At 39.2% G+C, this 19,889-nt stretch overlaps 1 protein-coding gene across 1 annotated transcript in view; it reads left to right on the forward strand.

The window, feature by feature from the left end:
• spop (speckle type BTB/POZ protein) overlaps positions 1-19,074 on the forward strand; it is a 77,365-nt gene extending 58,291 nt beyond the window's left edge. The window contains exons 7-11 of the mRNA XM_079634371.1: positions 8,037-8,214; positions 10,288-10,343; positions 14,607-14,729; positions 15,011-15,153; positions 17,435-19,074. Coding sequence (XP_079490497.1) covers positions 8,037-8,214; positions 10,288-10,343; positions 14,607-14,729; positions 15,011-15,153; positions 17,435-17,579 — 645 coding nt within the window. The 3' untranslated portion in view covers positions 17,580-19,074. The remainder of the gene's footprint in view (positions 1-8,036; positions 8,215-10,287; positions 10,344-14,606; positions 14,730-15,010; positions 15,154-17,434) is intronic.
• Positions 19,075-19,889: the final 815 nt, after the last annotated feature.

Consider the following 19,889-nt stretch of genomic DNA (forward strand, 5'->3'; position numbering starts at 1 on the left):
CTCCATTTTTTCTTTCTCTCTCTCTCTCTCTCTCTCTCTCTCTCTCTCTCTCTCTCTCTCTCTCTCTCTCTCTCTCTCTCTCTCTCTCTCTCTCTCTCTCTCTCTCTCTCTCTCTCTCTCCCTCTCTCTCTCTCTCTCTCTCTCCTTCACTTGTTCTTGCTTTCTCTTTCTTCTTTCCTCACCTCTCCATCGCTCCCTCACTCCACCTACATCCTCCAGCAGGTAGATTGCTCATAGTAAATAAATGAGCTCTGCACTTCTCTCTCTCCATCTGACAGCAGCCATCTTTCACTCAGTGCAGCCATATGCCACACTGATATCTCCGAGATCCACTACGGCTGCAACATCTGCTGCTGATACGTACACACATGCACACAAAAAAGTTAAGAAATGGTAGCAAGTGGAAGGAATAGTTAACTGAAAAATTAAGATTGTTGTTATTTATTCACTCTCGTACTTTTTATGGTGCTTTTATTTCTCCTTTTACTGTTTAATAACGTTTAAAGTCAGTACTTTTTCATATTCAACCAGACTACATTTGATCAAAAATATAGTAAGATAATGTAAAGCTGAATTATCAGCATCATTACCCCAGTCTTCAGTGTCACATGATCCTTCAGAAATCAATCTAATATGATATGCTGCTTCATAAGCATTTCTTATTGTCAATGTTGAAAACAGTTGTGCTTAACATTTTGTGGAAACCTTGATACATTATTTGATGAACAGAAAATAAAAATAATTTTAAAAAATAACTTTTAATCAGTTTACCATCCTTGCTGAATATTAGTATTATTATAGATTTTTGAGTGAACTGTTCTTTAAGAGGAAGGAATGTTCTGTACCTGCAGCATCTGCTTAGTTTCTCTTCACCCTCAAAACACAGAGGGCTCAGCAGAGATGAGAGTGTGATGAAGGGAAGGAGAAGTGCTAAACCATCAAAGGAAAATAAATGAGAAGTAAAAGAGATTTGATTGTGTTTCTCTGCTATACTGTGCATTCACACAACATATGTGACAAACTGACGCGTTACGATTTTCTGAGAAACACCCCAAAACGCATTTATCATTTCCTCAGTGTTGTGCTTGCAATCTCTACAAAAGTCAGAAATCCCTTTTCAACGGGTGTATGAGGTCGGTAGGTCTCTCTGCACACGAGTCAGCTCACACGCATACATTATCACAACAAGTTCGGTGAGACGAGAGGCAGATGCTGGTGTCAGAAGGAGGGAAAGGGAGGAATAAGATCAGGTGAAGGGGAAAAAGGGAGCTTTGCGGTCAGGGCCAGACTTGAACAGCTTGAGTGGAAATGATGCGTGTAAAAACATATGTGTAGTCTGAAACAGAATGACTGTTTATACACAATCTACACAAATAAAGCTTGCATTTCTGTCAGTCTGTGTCTGTTTCTTTTAAGATGCAGTGAGTGAAATTAATCACATAGTTTTGACATCAAGTAATATACACAATAGTTTCTGATAGCGGTGGGCATTATGACCTAAATCCCGGTATGAGTAATTTTACATCAAGGTAGTAGCCTAGTATGTCTACCTTATTCTTATCGTAAGAGCAGCTGCTGCCATTTGTAACTTGAATGTGCATGGCTTCCGGTGTCACAGACTTCCAGTTATTTTACATGTATAAAAACTAGAGGTCGACCGATAGTGGATTTTACCGATAACGATAGCTAGGTTGGGCCATACTTGCCGATAACCGATTAATGAACCGATAGTTTTTAAAATTGATACTGGATAAAAACAAACATAACACTCCAAGTAAAACAGTGCTGAACTTTATTATAAAAATAAAAAAACTGTATTGAACCATGAAAACATGCTAAATGAAATAAATATAGGCTATAAATGTGAATAAATATTTAAGTCAATATAAGACATTATAAACAGTATGTTGTGTATGTGGCTCATTATAGACATTATAAACAGTTTCAAACTGAAACAAAAAGTAATACTCTAAATAACAAATAAAACCAGTTACATTCAAAATGTAACTATTTAACTGTTCTTTTCAAGCCAACCTAATTAATAAAAAAGTAACAAAATTTGTATTAAAGTGAAGATGAAAAAAATAAATAACCAAAATCGAATGCTTTTCTGATTCGTTTATGTTTCTGTCGGCTGTATGAACATATCAGTTTGCTTACGTCTCTAGCTTTAAATATGCAACTTCTCTGCATATTTAATGCATAAAAGTGACCAGCTGGATATGAACTAATGCAAATAGAGGTAACAATTGTGACATTAAACATTCGGGTCGGACTTACGTTTATGTTTGTCAGTGTTTTAACCGCTTGAGGTACTACTAATGTTAGCGTCCTCTCAGCCTCGAAGGCAAACAAGCATACTGTTGTGCTGTTCTTTCTCTACTAATGCAGCATTTAGTCAACAAATGAATCACTTTATAATGATATGACAAAATGTACTGTATACATACATTTGAGCTGTCGGTGCTTTAAACGCGCATCTGATGTCAGTGCTCTCCACGCAGTGCTCTCAGTGCAGCACGCAGAATCACGTGTCGAAATAAACAACACGAGGCGATAGTTTTTATTACACCTCTAGAGGCCGCTCTTGTACTGCATGATGCCAGCAGACCCTTCTCAGCTCTCTCTCTCTGTGTGTAATGAATGACAGCGTGCGCTTCTCAGCCGCTCCAGCAATGGACGCAACCAGGAAAAACTATCGGTATATATTTTTGCCGATAACGATAGTTCCACCAGTCAACTATCGGTGCCGATTAATCGGCAAAACCGATGAATCGGTCGACCTCTAATAAAAACAGTTTGTTGTGCAGTTTGTTTCACTAAATGTTTGTTGGCATTGTTTATGCACAGCTCTCTTAAGCTCCTGCCACAGCTTTTCAATCGGGTTGAGGTCTGGACTTTGAATGGGCCATTGCAACACCTTGATTCTTTTCTTTTTCAGCCAATCTGTTGTAGATTTGCTGGTGTGCTTGGGATCATTGTTCTGTTGCAAGGCCCAATTTTGAACACTCTAGCTGTCGGACAGATGGACACACATTTGTTTCTGGAATACTTTGGTAAGCAGAGGAGTTCATGATTCCCAGATTAAAGGCAGCGATGCTGGGTGATGTCACTTCTTGTTGACGTTCAAAGTATTGTCAAACAAAACGGAGGCTAGCTAGACCCTCCCTCCTCCTCATCCCGTCTCCTCCCCCTCCCTTCGTTTCCCAGTGAGCATAAACAACGACTCCGTCATAAACAAATTTAGTCAAAGTTTTCAATAGCCTATAAATGAACATTCAAATTCATAACAAACAGTGGGTGAATACAATCTAATACTATAAATCCAATACTATAAACCTATATGTTGTATTTACTATTAGCGCTGACTGCATACATCTAGCTAATTATATGCTTGTGTTGGTTAGGTGAACACGAACGTCAATTTAGAAAAACTAAAAAATGGATTTACCCACCTGTCCAGCAAAAACCGAGCTACCTGGATGTCCGATTGGAAGCCCCTCTGCCGGCGGAGTTCTCGCCACCTTTCGCAGGCTCTTCCAATGTAAATTCGGGACTTTGCATTCCTTATCCTTTTCCCTCTTTGAAATTTGTTCATCGGAACGTCGTCTCTTTGGTTGTGTGTCGGCCATATCAAACTTTAAGAGAATGTAATTCTAACTTCCCTCTTCATGCTTCTATCTCCTCCACACTATGTGCACGCACACGAACCCCCCAAACTCTGCTTATCGGTGATTGGCTGGAACACTGTTTGTTATGTTTCGTGTTGCGGGTTGGCCCAGTTTGTTTTTGTTGCTGACAGGCAACTAGCGGATAGTGAGGAGATGTTTGCTGTATGTGACACAAAATGTTTTGGCCTAAAAAACGTGTGACATCGCTTATAGCACCTTTAATGGCAGCAACAATTGCTTCTCTAAGATCATTGCTGATGTCTTTCCTCCTCGGCATTGTGTTAACACACCTGAACGCTCTAGACCAGCAAACTGCCAAAATTTCAGCTTTTATAGAGGTGATCATGGTTGCTGATGACCAATGGCATTTGATTAGCAGTGACTGACTGCTACTTACCCTCTTAATTCCATTGGAAGCAGTAAGGGTGTACTTAATTTTTCACACATGGCTTCTCCATTTTGGCCTATTTTTTGTTAAAATAAATAATGACATGGTGTAATATGTCATGTTGTTGTTCATTTCAGGTTGTATTTTCCTAATTTTTAGACCTGCCAATGACCAGATGATTTTTTTTAATGTCCTGATACGTAAAACCATAGATCATAAGATTTGTAAAATGTTTTTAAAAGAAGTCTCTTCTGCTCACCAAGGTTGCATTTATTTGATCTAAAATACAGCAAAAACTGTCATATTGTGAAATATTTTTTAAAATGTAAAATAACTGTTAAATTTAAATGCATTTTAAAATGCAGTTTATTCCTGTGTTGGCAAAGCACAATTTTCTGCATCATTACTCCAATCTTCAGTCAGTGCCACATGATCCCTCAGAAATGTTGTTCTATTCTTTGATGTATAGAAAGTTCAAAAGAACAGCATTTATCTGAAATAGAAAGCTTTTGTAAATAGGACCAGCGAATAATGTCCATTTCTGTAATATATCTGAGAAGTAGTGTGAAATTCTGTGCTTAATGTCTTTAGCATTGGTGCACAGTGGAGGTGTGTTTGTTATTAGGAGATGAAGTGAGAAGATACAGTGTGGTAATTTGCTAATTAAAGTGTGTGTAATTTACTCACTGCTTGGTTTGATTAATCAATGAATGCATTATGACCTGGACAAGCTCATTAGCATGAGGCTGATGCAGTGCCAGTTGTCAGGACTGCCGCTGTCCTTAAGTGTATATTTATAGATGCAGGAAGTCACCTGGCATTGTTTGTTTCTTCTTTTTCTTCTTCTCGTCGCTTCCTCTATTTGTGAGTTTAAAAGAGTGAGTGATGAATCTCCGCACATGGGTTTAACTCAGTGAGTTTTTTGTTGTGTGTTGCAGGTTCATTAATTAAAGGGGGAGAATAGTGTACACACAAGTTTACACCCTCCTCCCTCATTAGTTTCTGTGTTTAGATTTACACACACAGTAAACAGTTCTCTCATACTGGAGTCCAGACAGCACAGGGCTGCTCTAGTGCCCGTCTCGCACTGCTCATTAAAGTGATGTGCTCGACTTTAAAGTAGTGATCCGTCCAATTGCTGAGGCTGAAGATAAAGTCTTGTGTTTGTAAACATACAGATTGACTCAGAACTCCAGTGACTTTTTCAGCAGCATTTTCAACATTAAGGGGTGATGAACTGAGAAATCTATTTTTCCTTGAGCTTTTGACATATAAGAGGTCATCATATTAGAATATCCTATAAGTTTCAGAACTGACAACATCCTTGTTTGTCCAATAAAAGCTTTTATTGACACCAGGCACAGCGAACGACAGGTTTTTCAAAGTGAGGATCTACGACGTCAAATGGTATCAAACACGGCCTCCGCAGAAGATCAACGCTTCTTCAACACTGCCTGGTTAGCCCCGCCCACCGATTCGCGCATTACATGCAATAGCTAAATAACATAGGCCTACGAGGTGATAATTGCTAAACCGGATCGAGCTACCAAGCAAGCAATAAACATGCCGTTTACGAAATATTGTGCAGTATCTGGTTGTGGAAGGCAGGCGTTGCATAAGCTTCCTTAGAAGCTTCCTGCATAAGATTTCTGATGTGTAATTATTCAAGTTCAGATAATTACCTTTTCTCTCAAAATCGTTCAATACCGTTTATGCATCAGTGACTAAACAATCAACTTAACATCGTTTCTCTTAGTAGGATGAAAATAATCTTATTTATATTGTGATTAAATTATATACAGAAAGCGATCAAAGTAACGCTCCCTTTCCAACTCGCCCAAGCTGTCAATCACACAGCGCGAGTTTATCTGGACACTTGCCATAACTCGTTATGAAATCAATGACGCTGTTGCACTGCACAACGAAGCTCTTACTGTATTTACATCGTGTTTGCATTGTTATTTGATGAAAGCATTCATGAGAGAGCAAAAATTGCTTGATCTTTATTCAGTCGATCAACAGACGATCAGAACAGAATCTGCTCTGCAACCTTTCATGTGATGGAATAGATTTAAATATAATGCTTTAAACAATACTTTTCACGATCCGTTAGTCTTTATAGCTGTAATAGTAAAAACATAGTAAAAGTTTTAGAGAGAGTTCCACATGTAATGCTAGCTATTTAATATGCAAACATGTAAGCCAATCACAGCAGTGGGCGTTTACATTGAAATCTCACAGCAGACACGCCCCTTAACACAGCGTTCAAATCCGAGGCTGAAATCTTACAGCGACTGATGCATTAATCACCTGCTTATAAAATGGGAACATTTATGACTGTAAGAGCATTAAAACAATGTTTTTTACTTTTTATTTTTTTATTTCAGTTTTTGGATAGCAGAAAGGGTAAACAGGAAATGGTTGTATTTTTTGGGTCCCCAACCTGTCCTCATCTTGCTAGTTTTCCCGCCCTCTTTCCTTGTTTGTCCCTCTCCTTCTCGTCTGCTGTCTTCCATGTTTTCCTTCAGGGGAAAGCCCGCTCCTCCATTAAGAACATACAAGGGTCCTTGACATTTAATTTCCTGTTTGTGGTGCTCTTTTACCCCCTTCCTCTGTGTCATACTCACTCTCCTCCATCTCCATCCTGCTCCGTCTCTTTCCCGTTCACTCTTCTTCTGTCATTTTCACCCCTGTCCGCTCATAATCCTTGAATTGTTTTTTTTTTAACCACAAACATTGTGGGATTGTGCTAATTGTTTAATTGGATAAATTGAGCTTAAATGTCATTATGCAGATAATAAGAAATCTCCAGTTTTCTAATGTTACCTTTACACAGTTCAAATTAAATTGAATATACAGTACTTATAATGCGCCAAATGTTGTAAAGGAAGGCAGCTCACAAGGTTTTGAAATATCCTCAGGCTTGAGGCTTGTCTGTGAGGAGTTTTGCTCATTAAGGAAATGTGCCTTATACGGCAATTAACTTGGTGTGAGAACCTGTGGCATTTCTCTCTCTCTCTCTCTCTCTCTGTGTGTGTGTGTGTGTGTGTGTGTGTGTGTGTGCGTGTGTGTGTGTGTGAGACTGACTCCTGGAGTGAGATAAATGAACCTGCTTATGTCTGCGGGAACAGGTGGCTAAGTCAGCATGGTGGCCCACCACACACACATACACACGCTCACACACAGAGACCAGTAACAAATTGAGGCAATTTGTGTAAATTAAGAGATAACTAGACGGCTGCCCTTGTTGAACAGTCGTTGTAGTGTCCCCCCTGATAAACATAATCTACCAATTTGGCTGACATGTGGATGTCCTTAAATGTAACACAAAGGTTAACCCAGTACACATTAATCTATCTGAAGTAGTGGTTGATTTGTGTGTGTTTATATTAATTTTTTTATTTGTATATAATTTATAATAATTTAATACTAATATTGCCGTGTCAAGATGAAAAAAAAAAAATCATACGGTTGTCCTTAAATGACACATGAATCTGGTATCTAAAAGTAGTGATTGACTTGTGTGTTTTTTTAATGGCCACTATCGGGAGAAGGGTGGCTAATGGCTGATATAATTAATATAGAATTGAATAATAACAAATAACAATGTAAAGGTGCACTCAGTATTTTTTTTAAATAAATAAACAGTGCTTTTTTTTCACAATATTTAGTCAACGGGCACTTAAGAATATTTAAAATTGTGAAATATCAATTAACAACTTTGTCCGATTTTGAAACTGATGCCGAGAGAAATGACCACTTCTGTTATACAGCCAAGCAGACGATCATCTCAAAAGGATCGAATATCGGCTGATTATTGGCATGGTCATTATACCAGTCTAGCTACCTTTACAATGCACGTGTTCAATACATGGGCTGAAATGCAGGCATCTCTTTCTAGTATAATAGTATTGTTGTAACTGCTAAAAAAAAAAAACATTTTTCATGTGCAAAACATTCTGTTTTTGTGAGTTTAGGTGAGTGTGGTGCAGGACTCCGTGAATATCTCGGGTCAGAACACCATGAACATGGTGAAGGTCCCTGACTGCCGCCTGGCAGATGAACTGGGCGGACTGTGGGAACATTCCAGATTCACGGACTGCTCGCTGTGTGTCGCTGGGCAAGAGTTCCAGGCACACAAAGCCATTCTGGCAGGTATGTGGTAAACGCACAGATGCACACACTCGCATGCACTCGATTCACATATGCTGAGATTTGGTCATGCACAAGTTTAAAGAAAATTATTGCTACTGTAGGAAACTTTTCCTTCTTCTAAGCAAATACCAGGAGACGTTTGGATCACGTTCAAGCAGAAGTTCTTCTTTATTGCGCGTGGCTGCAATTCTTTCAAACAGTCTAGACCTAACGGTCTTCCAACATCAGTCTAACTCTAAACAGTATACATTGAAGTTATATACCTTCTAAGGGGGAGGAGTCTTCTTACCCAGCAAAAACCGGTATGGCAGGTTCTCTAGATTGCTCTAGAGAAACCGAGCCAATCAGCTATTGTATTGCTAATCCAATCATCCTGACTTGATTGCTCAAACCTTAACATTATCATAGAGACAAAGGCACCGCTGTACCTTGAGCAAATGGCTCTGAAAGTAATTTGCAGAACAAAAGGTGAGAGAATTCAATGATTTGACTCATTTACAAATCTGGCCGGAATCTACTGCTGGAAACTCAATAATCATCAGTTAAACCTAAAATGAAATAGATTCTTAAAATTTGTTATCCTTCACTACTATTATTCTTGTGCACTGACTCATTCACTAAGCTGAACAGCCAATCAGAGTTCTCTCTCTCTCACCGACGCAGATTCTCCATGCTGGATAGGGCAAAAAACAGACCGTCCGACTAGAACCAACGATGTGGAACACCAAAAAAAATAAAAAAATTCGGCTTGGTGTCCCGGGCTTTAGAGACTAGGGTGGCATTAATATACATTAGTACATTTTAATGACAAATTCGCAACAAGTTTACATAAAAATATTGACATTTATTTGTAGATTTTTTACGTCATTAAAGTCTTATCAGTAAATAATATTCAGATCTCCCTCTGGCTGTGTTAAAAAAATAAGGCAGCTGTCTCATTGCCCAGTCAGTCAGTGACTCACCAGACAGCTTTTTAGTATGAAAGGTGCCTTTTATGGAAACTGGTTTTACATTTCATGAACAAATTCATGTGAGCATTAGAGATAACCAAGTAAATATTTAATGACTACAATGCTTACATCTTGTTAAAAATGAACCAGACGCTGAAAATGTACATGTATAAACTATTTCGCTGTTTTCAACAGACCAGCAGGGTTATTCTTTTTCAATTTCATCTAACTGCCGACCCACACGCACAGGATTGTGGGATATCATAGGCAGCGAAAGACGTATATGTGCTGCCTTCAAAAATCCACCAGACAGAATTTTTGACATGATGTTAGGGGAACATTTGAATACCTTCCTACCAATGTATGCTGTCTGAGAGGGCAGCGTTTTTCAGGTTTCACACACAGCCTCACTCTCTCCCGCTGTCGCTCACGGTGAGGTGGGATTCCTCGTTATCTGGCCGTACCTGGTAGTGCTCATTAATCGCCTTGGAGACGGGCTGATCGGCTGGTGTCTGAGCTGTGATTAGACTGTGTGTGAGTGCGTGAGGGAGAGAATATGCCAGACTTCACACGCTCCTTTTAAACAAGTTAAAGTTTCCCTAGACAGATCTGACTCCATATCCAGACTTGACAGAGAGTTCGGTCTGATTCCCTGGGTTAATCAGCCAAAAGGTTCGGCAGTTGCACCAAAGCACAAGTGGTCGGAGGAACCGCTGTTAGATGTTGACTGAAACATTTCAACACAAGCAACACAACAAACACAAATGCATTATACAAGTAATTTGAATTGATTTACATCATTTGCCAAGCTTCATGAAAGCAGAACTTTTCCTCATAAAAGAGTAGATCGTATTGTACGTTTCTTTTTCTGGTTTTTATCCTTTTTATTGTCTTTTTCAAGGTTTCAAAATCTGTAATGTTGTGGTTCTTCTCAGAGCTCATAGCATGAACTCTTTATCAAATAACATTTTTTAAATTGCCTTCGGAAAACATGAATGGGGCAAAATACTTGAAACCAATGCTGCTGAAAAAGTGGCCGCAGTTTTGCTCTATTATAAATCTTTGTCGTAAGTTTGTGTTGTGTATTAAACAAACTCTTTCTCTCTCTCTTTTACTTTCTCAGCACGTTCCCCAGTTTTCAGCGCTATGTTTGAACACGAGATGGAGGAGAGTAAAAAGGTGAGTCGGGTGTATTTTTTTTTTGGCTCCCTCCCCATCTCCCATTTTCTCTCATTAATCTTCAAAAGCACTGAGACAACTCCAGTCCTTTTAGGCTGTCACAGAGCCCCTCACACCATTTACATTTCATGTTGTTTTTCATGCAAGTGTTTTCCTGATGTCTCAATTCTGTGGTTTATACAGTAAGTGCATTAGTGATCTCTCTGTAGGAATTATTTTCAGTCCGGCCAAATGTGTTTGATCTAATGCCTCTGCATTTACAGAGTTGCTCAACTGTACAGTCTTCCTGCTCGTTTTCAATAGCCGATCATAAATCACTATTTTCTATTTTTATTACGTTGCTTTTTAATATGGCAGTCTTATTAGGCCTGATATAGATCACAGCAGTGAGGATAGCCTGTGTAAATCAAGAGGGCTGCACTTTGCTAAATACAAAATGTGGAATTTTTGGAATGTTATATATATTCGCAGCATTGTTGTTATTGTTAGCTACAACTTAAACTATTAAAAATACTTTATATAAATTTGTTTAATGAAAAAAAAAAAAAAATAATTATAATAAAAGGACTATTATATATAAAAAGCTAATTCATTATATGAATAAGTACTGCAATAGTATATAAATAATACTGAAATTAACCCGTACCCTTCCCCTGACAGACTTCCTGCTCTTCCTCCTTATCATCATCTATGATATTCACATATTTCACCATCTGCTGATCCAGTATTCCTCTGCCTGCCTCCTCCTGTCGTTCTCTCCATATCCTCCCTTTCCCAGAGTTTCATCATGCACCATTTTTTGGGACAGGATGTGCTTACTTTTGGGGTTTGTGGAGCAGTGAGATTTCCTGTTGTTCTGTGTGTGTGTGTGTGTGTGTGTGTGTGTGTGTGTGTGTGTGTGTGTGTGTGTGTGTGTGTGTGTGTGTGTGTGTGTGTGTGTGTGTGTGTGTGTGTGTGTGTGTGTGTGTGTGTGTGTGTGTGTGTGTGTGTGTGTGTGTGTGTGTGTGTGTGTGTGTGTGTGTGTGTGTGTGTGTGTGTGTGTGTGTGTGTGTGTGTGTGTGTGTGTGTGATGAATGTTGGGATCTGGGGCTCAGTTTGCGTATAGGCACGTGTGCAAGCGAGTGTGTCAGGTCTAGATGATGGTTGGGGCTCAGTGATTTAGCTGTGGCATCTGTAGAATGTTGATGGCTTTGATGCTCAAATAGAGAAAATCTCAAGAGAATAGAGAGGAAATGCCTCATCAGAGAGATTAAACAGATGAGTTGCCCTTTATATCTAAAGAAAAGACTCCTGAAAATCTGCACATGAGCTTTTCTGGATACTTAAGTGACTTTTCACACCAGAGCTTCAGGTGTGGACCAGAGTACTTTTGATGACCAAGTTCTTTTTTTTTTTTTTTCTTTTTTTTTTTTTTGGTTGGTGTAGAGCTGTTAAAACTGTGTAAAATCTGAGATCTCCATCTCTTGCACTGCATCCACATGCAAGCAAGCTAATTTATTTATATAGCTGATATATAAATCTGTCATTTACTTGTTCGAGTAAAAAAGTTGCTTGTCCGGATTTTTTTTTCTTTTTTGTACATATGAATTTTTTTGTGAAACCATATTCTCATCAGTGTTAAATCAGCTTTGATATATTTAAAGCTACAATATGTCTTTCTTTTTTAGGGGTCGCTAACCTCTTATAATAACAAAGGCGTTGGTTGATAACATAGTAAATAAGCGGAATCATGGAACTTGTCGTCATGCCGATGGATCTAATAATGTTAATGGATGAGAGAATACATTGATGTTTTTTAACATGACTGTGGTATGAAGCAGGGCGTGATTGCTAATGAGAGACAGATATTAGCGCCACACGCGAGTCCCGCGGGCGCGGATGTAAAGGAATGAGGACATTTCATTTTACCGAACTACCCGCAAGTGCAGAATTAATACTCACACAGGTCGGTTTATTAGACGAATGAAACTTGAGGTAACGCAGCGCTGTTTCACTTGGTCTAACGTTACACTATCACACTAAACTGCATTTGAGTGTGTTGAAAGTTATAATGTTATTCTATGTGTTAGTTTGTCGGCTGTATGAGACTAGCAGTAAGCTAGACCAACATTAGAATAACATACTGATCATATTCTAACATTTTCATCATGTTGAGATATATAACATGGATTCGTTTTATATACATTTGCTCACCTGTCTAATAAAGTACATGCAAGAGTGTCATCCTGGTCAAGTCGTGACTCGTGATGCGCTGTCAAGTCCAAGTCAGTCGCGGACGTGGAGCTCTCGGCATCTCGAGAACGCCACGCTGATATTGATCCTCGTTTTAGTTCTCCTTTTGTCCCAAAGTCTGCTTGCCATGGTACATAATTTTTGAACGAAATGACAACAGCGTGAGCGTGCCACTAGTCTCAGTCTCAGACGTCACGCCCACGGAACGTTGGCTAAACGTCTGATGCATATGGTACACTTAACTGGAAACACTTCAGGAATGTCGAAGTCGTCATCTGATTGGTTGAATTTTATCGGATTTCCGGGGGGCGCGAGAGTCGCGTTTATTTTCAGTCCGCCGGGAAACAAAGCGCAGACGTGTGATTGCGGAAGAAAAATTGTTGTGTTTACATGAGTGACAATGAGCATTTATCAAGATCAGCTAAACGTAGGATTCTCAAAAGTATGCGAGGTTCACGGCATAGACTCTTTAAGAGATTATTTTATCTTTAAGAGATTTTCTATGCTGACTGAGTTGTTGCACGCCGGTCTGTTGTTGTGGGGACATTTCCACGCTCCGACGCTGAACGAAACGAACTGTAATTGGTTGTTTGACATGTCGGTCAAACGGCCTTATGGGCGGGCCTTGGCCAAAGAAAGCTGCTATGAATTCCAGACCTTCAGCCGTCAGTCTGAAGGTCTGGCTACGTGAGACTAGTGTGCCACTAGACGTAACGCAGTTGTCCACATCTGTCACCATGGTTACTATGGCAGTACAAGCAGAAACCAGGGATAACACGGATATTACGTCATTGACAGGCTACAAGTTACAAGGGACGGGCACTATTTAAAATTGTGAATTTCTCTGAATTTACAAATTCTTGGAAACATTTAGCATAATGTAAGCACAAAATTGTAAGAAATACACTGTGCAAGTGGTTTTTGGATATTTTGATATCATGTTATATTACATATTATATTTAGCTTTAAATCTGCATATTGTAATATCTGCATCCCCTCCCTCTAATCTTATTAAATGTATGCTTCATCTTTCATTTTAAATTCCTAAATTTGATCTATAAATGAAATTATTCAGAATAATAAGACACTATAGGGCTGTTACCCTAGGTAGGGATGATCAAATTAAATCATTTACACTGAAAAATTACAATTGCATTAACTAATGCAATGAGATTGTTTTAAATACGAATGATTCATTCAAGAATGAGACGGATGTTTATGAATGGGTCAATGCATCTTTGTTAGTTTGCTCTGGCTCTAAATCAGACAATCCGCTTCTTGATTACCGTAGTCTGAAAGATTAATTTGGGTTTGGTTCATTCTCAAATCCTACATTACATTTGTAACTAGTTTTTATTATGATACTCACAATCTGCAGGGGGAGTGAGGTAAAACTTTGTGTAAAAATTGTGAAAAAAGCCTGAGATGTGACCGTTGCCTCACCTTTAGGCTACACAGACTTTTATTTTCTGTAATAGCCTTTATTAAATTGTGTTTTTCTTTTGAGTGAACTTTTTCATTTGACCTTGCCGTGTGTCTGTGGGTGGGGTGGAGTTCCTAGCAGTAGCTGCATTAATTAGTTTAGCTGTGATGGACGGGCTGGGACGGAAAAGCCTTTGTTACCAGCACGACAATCGACAAAGAGTTTGTGCTCCGGCAGCCTTGGGCAGAAGAAACTCGCAGCACTCATTCCGGAACATTGATCAGGGCAGGAACAGAAAATGGAGCGAGGCTCTCTGAACTATATATTCATTTGCTTTGTGTGCTTGTATGCACTCTACGGTGGAGGTCAGTGGTCGTGTGAATTCGGTGCGTTCGCTGTTAATGAGCGGAAAAGCCAGACTTCGACACAATTACGCATTATGCTTCTACAACAGTTTTAACACCCTTAACTGCATCAGGTCCAATTACGTCAGCTCTTAAAACTTCAAAAGCTCAGTCGGTAGACTGACAGGAATCTTGGGGGTTTTCCGATCTGATGTTCTCTGAGACTGTAAGGTTGACCAGATTCTACTGTGATTTCCTGCCTAGAACCGAGTGGAGATTAATGACGTGGAGGCTGAGGTCTTTAAAGAGATGATGTTCTTCATCTACACTGGCAAAGCACCCAATCTGGACAAGATGGCTGACGACCTGCTCGCTGCTGCTGACAAGGCGAGTATTGCGCTTGCACAAACACCAAATTTAGCTACATATATGCCAAATAGAGGAAGAATTAAAATAAGTTTATTAAAACACGATGACATTTTTTCCCCCTTCACAGTCATGCATTCACATTTTTCTTTGCCAGACACACCAATAAAATGACCAGAATGTGCACGTGTCATAAGCAGCAAGCTAAAGTGATAATCAAGTATTGGCTGCAAATAGTGCATGCTTTGTTTTGCCAACTCTAGCATACATATTTTTATTGAAGTGCATGCCTCTGTCTTTAGTATGCTCTAGAGCGGCTGAAGGTGATGTGTGAGGACGCTCTGTGCACAAGTCTGTCCGTGGAAAACGCAGCAGAGATTCTGATCTTGGCTGACCTGCACAGCGCTGACCAGCTCAAGACGCAGGCCGTCGACTTCATCAACTAGTGAGTGGTAGTTCAGATTTTACTTGACCTGCCTACAGTTTCTGTGGCCCGCATCAAAAAAGGATTTTTGGCAATATTTAAATGTATTCTATTTTTTTTAACACCCGCACCGTATTATAAATACAGTAGAAAATAAAAAAAATTAATCCAATTAAATATTGCCATTTATTAAATGTTTGTCATGGGAATATTTACATTTATTTATTATATATATATATATTAATTTAAGTATAAATATTTTTATTAAATCAAATCAAAAATGATATGTATATGCAAATAATAACAATAAATACATTTACCAGTTCCTTTCAATTTTCTTAGAATAGCAAATACTGTTTAAGTTCTTTCAATGTACTATTATTTTCACTCAGTCCCCTCCTATGTTCTCTCCACACTTATCTTTTATGCTCTAAATTGTATTTTTTTTAAACTAGCTTGTTCAGTCTGTCTTTGCAGCAGCTTTATTGGACGGTGTAATTTTGAGTTCATTTTGTGGATGGCAGTAACTTGGCTGGCATGAAGCTGGACTGTGGCCATATCATTTCAGTTCTCTCTCTCTCTCTCTCTCTCTCTCTCTCTCTCTCTCTCTCTCTCTCTCTCTCTCTCTCTCTCTCTCTCTCTCTCTCTCTCTCTCTCTCTCTCTCTCTCTCTCTCTCTCTCCATCTCTATACAAAACACCCACCGCCACAACAACAGCAGAGACACAGGGAGATCAATAACAAGGGCAACACAGAAAATAAACATGCACACCAGCACCCCCTCCCAAAATGATTCGTCCTCTCTGCCCTTCTTTTCCTGCTTTCATGTTTGCTGCTTATGTTATTGGTTTATGTGCTCGTCTTCCTCTTCTGAAACGGTTTTATTGCGACATGTTGGAGTTTAGTGTCAGATTGCAGCAGTTTTCCTCACAGTGCCAGACTTTGTCCATTCATCAGAGGACAAGGACTGCCGGCAGGAGCATCCATCCCTCCTGCTCAGGAAAAGAAAGTGAAATTTTGCTAATTGATCAATTTAAAACAATAAAATGAAATATGTTTTTTATTCCAACTAAAAACAACTACAAGCATAAAGCATGGCAACTGTAGTCCGATTCAAGAACGAATGGCTCGTGATCTGGTTCTTTTTCGGTTCGAGATGTAAACTAATCCTTCTTAAAAAAAAAAAAAAAATGGATAAAAGCCTTTCCGACTGACGGCATACAGTTTGGATTATCTAAAAGGAATTTAGTAATAATTCATATTTAATAATAATTGCTGAGCATACTTACAAAAACGGAAACTAAAGAGAAATAAGTTGTGTAATGCATGCATAGTATAATGGTTATAAATATTCTTCAAGAAATTATTTGGCAATCTGAAAGGTGTCAAACTCATTCACATGACTCATTGACAGAATCATTTGGAGCGGATTGATTAACATCTGATTTACTGAATTGCAAGTACTAAAAGAATTGGGGATGTATCAATATATCAAAAGGAATATATTATTATATTTCTTCCATATTAATTATTGGGAGATTTTAGAGATTTCTCTAATTTATTGATTTCAATATTTAATACTGCATGCTCATGTCCTTTTATACTTTTTTTTTTATTCAGCCATAACATTACACAAAAATTAACAACTTATGGGTATTGGCCAGAATTGTAATATCAGTACAATCTTAAAGAGTGTGGTCTTACAAAAGATGTGGGTTTAAGTCATGCAGCATGTCCTATTCCTATTCCCCTCATATCACCATTGTTTCTTGTCATGTCTACTTTTACCAAAGAATTCCTAAAATATTGGATTACACCAGTGCATGAATCCTGAGCAACCACTTTCAAATGAACTTCTGAATGCTTGATAAATGTATTGGGGGTTTTTTTTTCCACTGACACATTTACAATCACAAGGCTTTTTCATATAAAAGCTGTTTTTGCTTTTGCCCCCCGTCTTGTTTACTTCCCATTTATTTTGGAAAGCTTGTGTTTGTAACCTGTTCTTTGTGGATGGTTGACCGCGCAGTGACCTTTTGCATTGGGGAAAGCGGTATGGGTATCTGCCCGCAAAGCCTGATGTCGACACTGCGAGCAAGAGCTGCAATTAATGCCAAGTGTTTGGGGGCAACAGCGTGGTGGGGTTAGCGGGAGGTCAGCGTCTCACACACAAACACACTCAGGGTAAATGTCGTTAAAGGCCATTTTTTGGTGTGCGTGATAGTGCAGTGTGAGTGCCCTCGGGATGCTGAGCTCAGCGAAGAGGGTTGTGTTCTAAATGTTTCTCTCTCTCTTTCTCTCAGCCATGCGTCTGATGTGATGGAGACCTCAGGGTGGAAGTCGATGGTGGCGTCTCATCCTCACCTGGTTGCCGAGGCATACCGCTCCCTGGCCTCCGCCCAGTGCCCTTTCCTGGGCCCTCCCCGCAAACGCCTCAAACAGTCTTAGTGCCGCCCCTTACCGTTACCTAACCCACACACCTGCACACACACTCAACAGACAACTGCCTACAAGAGGGGGGGGGCGCTATTTTAGATTTACACACAAACCCCCCCCACCCCCAGCTCTGTCCCTTTAGATGCCTAAACCAGCTCTTGACCTGCCCCCTTCCTTCACGTTATCCAGACAGACCCCTCCAGCGCCGAGGACCCTGTTTGTCGCTGCCCCACCGTCGGGTTCCTCAGTGTTGAGTGTGGAGGCTGCCGCAGGTCGATTTCTGTCCAAAAATGTGGCCATCCTCTGCACTAGTCTGGCCGTCTGTTCCAGAGAGATGATTCTGTTGGACTGGATTCATGAGCGTGGGTGGATAGATCAAGGTTGAGCTTTTTGTTTGGGCAGTTAAACATGAGATGGATTAAGACTGGACTTTTTACGTAACTCCTTCCACTGGCACTACCTTGTGCTCTCCTTCACTGTGTGAACCGATTCTCCATCTTCACTTCATCCCTCCTTCCAAAAAATGATTGGCCGGTAGACATTCCCCTTTACAGTCATGGATTGAGGTTTTGTTCTTTCGAAAGGAATAGAGGACAAACTCCGTTATCATTGCGAAATAACTTTTTAATAGGTAGCATGTGTCTTCGTAATGACGACATCAGCGTTTAGTAGATTCCTGTGTGACTGAATCCTGTGTGACAACAAACAACCTTTTCCAGAACTGTCCTCTGTTTCTTGGGAAAATTGAAACCTAGAACTTGCCACATTTGTGAACTTTGACTTACGACCCGGACCCACAAGCTAGCCTGGCTTCCAAATGGAGATGGAGTTCAAATGGACTTACAGTGGTTTGGTCTCCTTTTACAGGGTGAATAAATTTACGAATCCAGTGAGGAGTGTAAAAATGGGAAAATGCTCATGGAACTTTTTTTTTTTTTTTCTTGTGATGTTTATTTGAGAATTTTCCTCATTGTAGCACTTGTGTATTTGAATCCAGGCTTTCTGTATGAAAAAAAAGCCAAAAAAAAAAACACAAACCTGTCTGTGTTTGTATATTTCTTCTTGTTTTGTAACAGCCACAACATAATGTTTGTGTTATGAGCATATCTTAGCGGTTATCCTGCTTTCTGCTGATTTCATTATCTCTTTATATTTGGTCTCAGTCAAGGATTAGACAAATCTGGAGCTCTTGCTGAAACAGAAAATTGGCTTTTTTAAATAAATAAAAGCCTGTCCGACAGACAACATACAGGGTTTTTGGTTCTATAAAAGGAATTTTCTACGGGGCTTAATCTTGTTTGTAAACAAAAAACAACAACAAAACCAATCACACATAATAATTGCTGAGCATGCTCACATACATTGGGTAAAACATTACCAAAAAATAAATAAATAAAATGAAACCTTTTAAACTGAAGAGAAAAAAAAAAGATGTTCAATAGAGACCAAAGGCCCCGATATATTTCAAGTGAAAATGTAGAACAAACTATGTGACGTCGTTCTGAACAAAATCAGGCCAAAATGAAGTTTGTTTTGTTCATTTCGGGAGTTCCTTTCTGGAAAAATCTCATCAACTTCCATTGGTCTGTGGCGATGATTTTTTGAGAGGAAAGCGCAGAGCACATATTCATCTAAAGGTCGTTCTCGGCAGCGCCGGGATGTAGACTGCCGGTCTCGTATTCTGAACTTATTTTTACACCTAAGCGTAACACAAAGAAGAACTCTGTTCGCCGTCAGACGTCAGTATATCGGGGCCTAAAAGGGTCATAAATATTCTTCATGAAAATTTTGACATACTGGATGGTTCTTAGCAATTACTTCTAATCACCAACATTGACAATGCAAGAATACATACTACTAAAATTGTTCTGTCATTTTTATTTTATTACTATTTTTATTAAGCAAAACTTTTTACTGATTAGTCCTTCAGATATAATTCAGGTCTCTTTCTAGAATGTCATTCTTCTACGCTTAAAAGTGAACTTGTATTATGTGTGTGTTCTATCATATTCAATGTTCTTTATTTATGGAGTACTAGTTAAATAACATTTATTTTAGAAATGGCACTTGCTGAAATTAATTCTCACGAATGACTGTTTTATTGTTTACCATAACATATCCATCACCTCTCTCTCTCTCTGCAGAAAATACGTATGATTCTTGCACGTTTTGTTCATTGTGATAATCTTCACAAATTAACAGAACTTTCAGGAATTTTGAAGCGAACACAATCTGCAGAAGTCAAAAGCTAAACGTAGGCTATAAACGAACTACACCGTGGTCACATGGCTTTGATGTCACCATCTCTAAGCTTCTGACAGT

This window comes from Phoxinus phoxinus (genome assembly GCF_949152265.1).
Source record: "Phoxinus phoxinus genome assembly, chromosome: 1".
NCBI classification, from domain to species: Eukaryota; Metazoa; Chordata; class Actinopteri; order Cypriniformes; family Leuciscidae; genus Phoxinus; species Phoxinus phoxinus.